Here is an 8085-nt window from a genome sequence, read left to right as displayed (position 1 = left end):
TTTTTTCTTTTTTGGAAAACAATAAAAATTTTATATTGAAAAAAAAAAAAAGAGTTATAGAAGTTTCTTAGTAATAAATGAGACAAAGTCTATTGTTTGAAAGAGGAAGTAAAGTGATATTTAAATCACAATTTAAATCACAAATAAACAGTTGTTATGTTACTACATCACAGGCCAAATTTCATGATTTTTTCTTGTTAAGATAAAATATAATAAAAAACCTTATAAAATTAAAAGAACAAATCTTACCAATTCTCTGATTCCATATTGTTTCTCTACTTTAACTTTTAAGTGCCTGAAGCATTCCTCCATACGTTCATGGAAAGGACGAAGGCTGTCTGATACTCTTCTTTCATGAATCTTAATTCCAGCTGCAAGGAACGGAACCTAAAAAGCAGCAAGAAAAATTTCAGTCACGCTATTTTATATTCCCCATGTCTCCAGAACATGTTGAACTGACTGCGGTTACAAAATGTGATTTGTAATATATTTGCCAGCTGACATTTTCTTCTTTCCTTTCAAACAGGTAGCAATACATCTTATTATGATGTATAATATAATAAATAATTACAGAAGAGAGAAGTACAACCTTCCTGGAAAAATATAATTAGATTTTTTTGTTTCCTGTGCATAATGATATGCAATAAAAGTTTAAATAGGTGAATAATTTATGATATTTCATATATTCTTAAGATGAAGAATGACAGAAAATACATCATGTCTTCAGAATCTAGACCAGGCTAGATTAGTATGATTGGTGAAATGTACTATAAGCCAACAATTTACTCAACCATGGGTACATAGTGGACATTTTCACTGTGTTGCAAAGATTACATTGTAAGCACTTTGCTAAGCGATCAAAGCATTAGTAAGTTTAGAAGCAAAGCCACTTCAGCTGAAATTTCAAGCACAGTAGCATGGTTGTTTCCTCATTGTCATGTATGTGTCTGTCTTCCTGAGAGGGATCAGCAAAGAACACCAGGAATGTATGCCAAGAGTACAGTATTTACTTCCAAAAAGATCATCCAAGGCCTGAAGGTCATCCCAGTTTTGCAACCAAAACAAGCACATATCTATACTGAGTAGCAGCAGTATGGAATGATGCTGAAGATAGATGATGTCTTTAATGACTGCGGTGTGGGAGAAGGTTAATTGTACCTTTCCTGTATTTTACCAAATCCCCACAAAAATCATAATAAATGATTGGTAATATAGTGCTAGATAATGGGCTTCAGGTCAGATACCATTCAGTCTGTCACAGATAAAGATCTGAAAATATTCCAGAATAATAATAGTTTTTATGATAGCAATAGCAATAGCATTTAGACTTATATACCACTTCACAGTGCTTTACAGCCCTCTCTAAGTGGTTTACAGAGTCAGCCTATTGCCCTCAACAATCTGGGTCCTCATTTTACCGACCTCGGAAGGAGGGAAGGCTGAGTCAATCTTTAGCTGGTGAGAATTGAACAGCTGAACTGCAGGAAGCTGGCAGTCAGCAGAAGTAGCCTGCAGTACTGCATTCTAACCACTGCACCACCATGGTTCACCATGATATGGCTAGATTAGAGCTGGACAGACTGACTTTAAAGGATAAAACAACACTGTATATTCTCCCTTTATTTATTCAATATCTTATATGTTGAATATATTTTGAGAGATAAGAAGATGGGTAGGTTTTTAAAATTGGAAGATAAAACATTAATAACCTACACCATGCTAATGACACTACTCCGATAGTTGAAAATGCGAGTGATCTGCAAGCTCTTGTAATGAAAGTCAAGGAACAATGTGAAGAAATGGGATTAAAATTAAATATAAATAAGACTAAATAATAGGTACAGCAAATACCTATTTATAATATAAATATTCAAGTGGTGGATAATTTCTGCCTTTTAGAATAAACTAACAATAATACATAAAGGAAACATCAGTCAAGAAACATGCTGCATACTCTCATTTGATGGAGTAGCAGTAAAAGACTTGGAAAAAATATTCAGATGCCATGATGTATCCATGCCTACAAATATTAGAACTGTGCACTCAATGGTTTTCCCTGTGGCACTCTAGGAAAGTAAAAATTGTGCTTTGAAGAGACAAGCTAGAAAGAGCATTAGCCCTTTGAACTCCGGTGTAGAGTTGACTCCCAAGAATATGATAGGTAGCTAAGAAAACAAAGAAATTATACAATGAATCAATCCAGAATTGTCATGTGAGGCACAAAACAACCAGGCTCAAATTATCACATTTTGTACACAGTATGTAATGACCTAGTTCTCTTGAGAAATCCACATGCTGGAAAAAGGAGTAAGGAAGTGAGAGGAAGGAGTAGATTACCAACAACTAGAGTTTTGGATTAGATTAGATTAGATTAGATTTTTGATTAGATCTTTGGAAGACCTGAAAGGTCAGATTGGAGACAGGTTTATCTGTATTACTGCTAAGAGTCAACAATAACTTGATGGAGCATATTAGTAATCATTCAATCAGTAATCAGGATGATAGATATATCTTCTAAACTCATGGGTAATAGTTTATGGCCTCAGGCCTACACTTAGTTCCCAAGAGCTTAGAGCTCTTGTCAGTTGTCAAATATCATTTGTCAAAAATCAGAGATATGCATTTCACATCATTTTGAGCACACCATTTTGTGACATCCCCTCATACTAAAATTGTGAGGAGGTTACACATTACACCAGGCCTGTCAAACATGCGACGTCATGTGACGTCGCACAACGTATCGGGACGGTTTTGCCATTGCCAGCAATGGGGTGGGCATGGCTTCTGGATGACGCATCTGGCCCGTGGGCCAGCAGTTTGCCACCCCTGCATTCACAGATTTTACGAAAGCCAGGGACTCTCCACCCGTGCTAATCCATCCCTTCCAATACTCATGAATTGCTTTGTCTCCTGCTTTTCAAGGAAGTGGCATAGTGCAGATGTTTCCCCAGTATAGTACTTCACCTGTTCTGTCCAGAAAGATGGTGAATCTTCATGTTTCTTATGTAATTCCTCTTTTGGTACATGAAAAATAGGACTACGCTAATGGACAGATATATTTTCCTGTTTAAAGGTTGATTGTTTGCACTAGGTAACTTTCTTTAATAATGATTCAGAGTTATCAGAACAATTTGAAGTTCTAAATTTCTAGTATTTTAGATTGCACTGGACACCACCATTAAAAGTGATGTCTTCTGAATGCAATCTAGATGTATACGGTGGGTGTGAAGATGTGATAGAAGCACATGGTGCTATTATGCACCAAATAAGTTTGTGCAAAGATGTTTATGAAAACAACTATGGAGCTGATATAAAATATATGCAAACATGTAAATGAAGGACTTACTTCATAACACCAAGATTAAACATTTGTTTACATATATTTTTAGTAGCTATTTCCACAGCAAACAGTAGCTATTTCTACTGATTCAAATGTCAGTAGAAGAAGGAAGATACTGATAATGTGGGTGACTTATCCATAAACAAACTAGAAGCAAAAAATAGATTAGTCTCTGGAAAAAATAAAGCATTACCATTATGCTACATCCCTCATAAAGTTGCTACATTTGGTATTTCAGCAAGAACATAAAAATAGAAGTGATATTTTCAGATCAGAGTGTTAATAGGTTGTTTTCACCCAAGCCTGGTGAAACTGTTAATAGCAGAGAATTAAACATCATTCCAAACCTATGCAAAATCAGTGTTTTCACTTGTTTCCTGTTTATCTGACAGCAACAGAAATACTGTGATGTCAGGTTTTTTTCCTCTTCTTAACATTACATAAGCATTTTTAGGGAGTAGGTATTCAACTAAATCACCAAGGGATTCCTAATGCTTTTGTTCAGGAAAGGAGGCTCATTAAATGTGGATGAAAAACTTTTTGCAACATACTTTTTATGCGCTATTTCCAGTCACACTTCAGACAAATATTCCTCTTCAAACAAACAAGCAAAGGAAAATAGAAGGAAAATATGCATGTATTATATATTGGTGTGCTTTTCCTCTGGAAAGGAGACCAATCAGCAAAAGAAAGGGGAGACATTAATAATATTTATTTTTTAAAAAATCAGAGAAGTGTGCCCAGCATTTCAATACCTGCCAAGCAATCAGGTCTTTGAGTCTGTTTAGTTTCTCCTGATCCTCTGAGTGATCCCTAGTGTATTCATCTGTGAAGAAAGCCTGCAAGCAGAAAGGAGGTCACTCAGTTTTTCATCTGAACATGACATTCATGGGTTGTGCTGAAGATCTAATATACTGGAGGGTTATTTCATTTTAAATACAATAACTAAACTCCTTACCTTCTCGTACTTAGCAAACCCTCCCATGACTGCTGGATCAACAATTCCGTTCAGAAGCATGGACAAAGGATTAATGGGAAGGTTCTCATCACTTTGGTACTGATTGATCATTGCCAGAATCTTCTCATTTGTCATGGACATTGTTTCAATGGCATTCTCCAGGGGGCTAATTGTAGTCTATGGAGGAGGCAACAAGATTATCATCAATCCCACCTGCAAGTTTGTGTCCCAGATTGGCTGCATTGGAATCTGAGAGATTCTTTCATTCATTATGAAATGTGTTAGCATTTCATTAAAATTCCCCAACCTCAAAAAAATCAAATGCATATTGAACCATATTGCTTAGTAGGAGAATGGATTCCCTGGTAACATAATACTTTGTGGTTTTTTTCCTCATAAAATAGCATTGACTCTTTCTTTCTATTTCTGGAGGTTAAACTGCATATAATACTCATCAGAATTCTAATACAGACCTGTGACATGGAGACAACCTCAAACCAACGCAAGATTCCAGGGAGTTTATAAGCTGTAGTAAAGGATGTTCTCTCAATCCACATAGACTGTTAAAAGATGCAGAGAAGAAATATTACAACAGTTAAATCATATTGTTAGAAAGATAAGAGCTTACTGGAAATATAATTTAAACGACAGGGAAATCTTTTCCCGGCATCAATATTATTTGAGAGGGGGGGGAGAGAGAGGGAGGGAGGGAGATAGATGATTTCACCATTTCCTTTACAAACCAGAATACTTTAATACAGTCTGCAACACTGTGTTCCACCAGCACCACCATCACACACACACACACACACACACACACACACACACACACACACACAAACAGTGGGAGAGAAGGGACAAGACTGAAATACTGATGGAATGGTATGCCAAAGATCACCGATAACTTAACTTAAACTAGGATGATCTGAAATGTTTTTAAAAATGTTGTTTGATAACCAACCTATCATTTGTTATTCCATCGGGCTTATTATGTAACTACAGTAATGGTCAAAATTGTGGCAACCTTTTGGGAAAAGTGTATTTTTGAGGTTTGATGGCTAATAACACCACTTTTGTTTGGAGTAGTACCATAAAATTATATATCAATGGAAAGATAATTTAATCAAGAATGTAATACAACAACATTTGTTCAATTATCTGTACTGTATTCTATGAAAGTTATAGCCAAATAACCAGAAAAAGGAAGCACAACTTGCTTAGGTTGATATCAGGTAGCTTTCCTTCATCTGATTGTAGCCAATGAGCATGAGTGTTTAGAGAGCCAATCAGGTGTCATCTTGTTTTGGCAATGAGCCAATCAGTAGGATTCAGTGATTGATGTCATGTATTGAAACTGAGAGGAGGACTTTTGTCAGTGTATTATGTGATCGCTATCAAGTTGGTTGGGTCTTTTTTTTCCTTTCATTTAGTGAGCTTGTAAAACGTAATAAAATTAAAGAAATGGTGCAAAGAGTTGACTGGTTGCCCAGAGAGCGATGTAAAATAGTATTATTAAGCGAACAAGGCTACAGTTATAAAGAAATTAGAAGAAAAACTGATGGAAACTTAACCAAAGGTGGCATTTCTACTGTACACTTTTCCCAAAAGGTTTCCACAATTTTGGCCACTACTGTATACCCCAAATATATGGCATTCTTGAAATTCATGAGAGCCAGCCCTGACAGAAATCATTCTGTTGATACCAGATGAAACTCAGACTATGGGGAAAGCCTAAGTAATTTTACACCCTGCCTGTCCAGCCCAATGATGCTTCTATGGCATTTTGTACCTCTTCTGCCTTCTAATAAAGTATGTAGCATCGCCTGAGCAATGCCATGTGTCACATCTGAGTGACAGATAACATGGCGGTGTTCAAAACGTGAAAAGATACTTACAGCAAATTCATTTTCAGGGTCAACTGATCCTTTTCTGGTTGGTCTTGAATAGTGGAATCTTTGCACATAGTTAGATTTATAAAAACTAAGAGAGAAAGAGAGAGAGAGATTACAAACCTTTTTACTCCATAAACTTCCATATGAAAATTCAATTTAACTTTATTTATGTAGTCTCAATATACCCTATCCACTTTTATCTCAAATGTCTACATTGTATTCAAAGCACTACATTGTACATTGTTAAGTATGTCTAAACCTGATTGGAAAGTGTGCCTTTTCAGGATGTTCAGTATCTGAACAAATTATCACAATGTAACCATGTATCAAAAACTTATAGATATATGGAAGCGGGGATAGTTTTGATCACACTCAGCATATTTCTACATTCCACAGATAAATAAGAAATGGGGGAAAATATCCAGTCTATAAGTATCATCCTCCATATCCTTCAAGCTATAATGAATCTTTGCCTTTCAGAGGTTGATTATGCTATGACTTAGCAATGGGTCTTGGCTTGGTTGTGACTACAGATAGGTCCTGATTAATGTTAGCTTGAATAGTGCAAACTATTGCAAATTATAAATGCCTTTGGGGTTTTAGATCAGCACTGTGTGTGCAAAATGGAGAAATGGAAGATTTCACTTGAGGAAAACTCAAAAAAGAAGAGGTTCACTTTGAAAAATCACAATGGAATAGCTCTTTGAAAAGGTTTTCCTTTGTTTACTTTGTTTATTTATTTTAAATATTTATGAAATCTATCTGTAACAACTTATGGCAGGCTATAATCCATTAGAAAGCAATAAAAAACACTAAAACCATGTAAAAAGTAATGATCTTGCTACCATTCCCTGTGTACCTATAGCTTCTGAGCAATCTTCAAGGACAGACCTGTGTAGGGCACACATTGTAGTAATTCAGAAAGTCAACCAACATTCATTAATTGCCAGTTCATTAACAACCCTATAGTTTCCTATTTTACAATGCTTAAATATTAAACATTCCATTCTCACTGCATCCGAACTTTTCTTGATATACCAAAGTCTCATTTTCATATAATAAAGTGGGCAAAAGAATCCTTTTACACAGCCATTTTCACTTATTTTGACAACCATTCTTTTCTTGCAACAAACCTTTTAATCTTAATCATTCCTTACTCTCTTTGACTAAATGCTTTGCAACTATCTTTTCTGTTCAGTATGCATATTTTTCTGTCATCATTCTCTTATATGATGTCACACTTCTTTTTTGTCATCTTTCTATTAAACATTCTTTTTTATATTTCCCACTATTGTGGTACTTCTTTTCTTTTTTTAAATGTCATTTCAACATCATATAGAATTATGTTCACTTTATATTCATTTTCTAGGAAAATTATTTCATATATTTTCATTCAAGACTCATACCTGGCCCTCTTCTAATTATATCACTTTTATTCTTATTTTTTTCACTTTCTTCTTTTCCTTCCATGTCTATTTTCTCCCCAAATTCACTCTTTATACTACCAAGAAATAGTAGACCTATGTTTAAAAAGTATATATATATATATATTCCGGTTTCTCGGGCGGAATGGAAGATCTGGTGGCCTGGTCATGGCCTGGTGAGGCGAGGGACGCGGCCTAGCGGCTTCCTAAATGGATTAATTGACTCCACGAGGACTATTTTCTCCCCCCCTTTCTTGGGTTTCCTGCGGCCGGACTCATCGCTTTGCCTGGTGATGTATTCTAGGACAGATCTGCTGGTCCTGCGCGATTCCCCCCTCGCGCAGGCCTGGCCCAGTACCATCTCAAGGGCCTACCTCGATGAAGGGGTGTGGAGCCCCGAGAGGTGGTATGCAGCAGATAGAAAAAAAGCAAAATTGAGGACTTTTTTAGTGGGGTGTTTTAATAAATTTT

At 35.9% G+C, this 8085-nt stretch overlaps 1 protein-coding gene across 1 annotated transcript in view; it reads right to left on the bottom strand.

The window, feature by feature from the left end:
- LOC107285398 (dedicator of cytokinesis protein 2-like) overlaps positions 1-8085 on the bottom strand; it is a 99141-nt gene that overhangs the window by 15506 nt on the left and 75550 nt on the right. Inside the window, exons 16-20 of the mRNA XM_015813578.1 lie at positions 6194-6278; positions 4772-4858; positions 4299-4475; positions 4096-4179; positions 250-387 (exon numbers count right to left, since the gene is read on the bottom strand). Of these exons, the coding sequence (XP_015669064.1) occupies positions 250-387; positions 4096-4179; positions 4299-4475; positions 4772-4858; positions 6194-6278 (571 nt within the window). The remainder of the gene's footprint in view (positions 1-249; positions 388-4095; positions 4180-4298; positions 4476-4771; positions 4859-6193; positions 6279-8085) is intronic.

Source organism: Protobothrops mucrosquamatus, unplaced genomic scaffold (genome assembly GCF_001527695.2).
Source record: "Protobothrops mucrosquamatus isolate PMUCROS unplaced genomic scaffold, P.Mucros_1.0 scaffold172, whole genome shotgun sequence".
Classification (NCBI taxonomy): Eukaryota; Metazoa; Chordata; class Lepidosauria; order Squamata; family Viperidae; genus Protobothrops; species Protobothrops mucrosquamatus.
The sequence above is the reverse complement of the archived record's forward strand: the minus strand, read 5'-3'. Positions and strand labels throughout refer to the sequence as shown.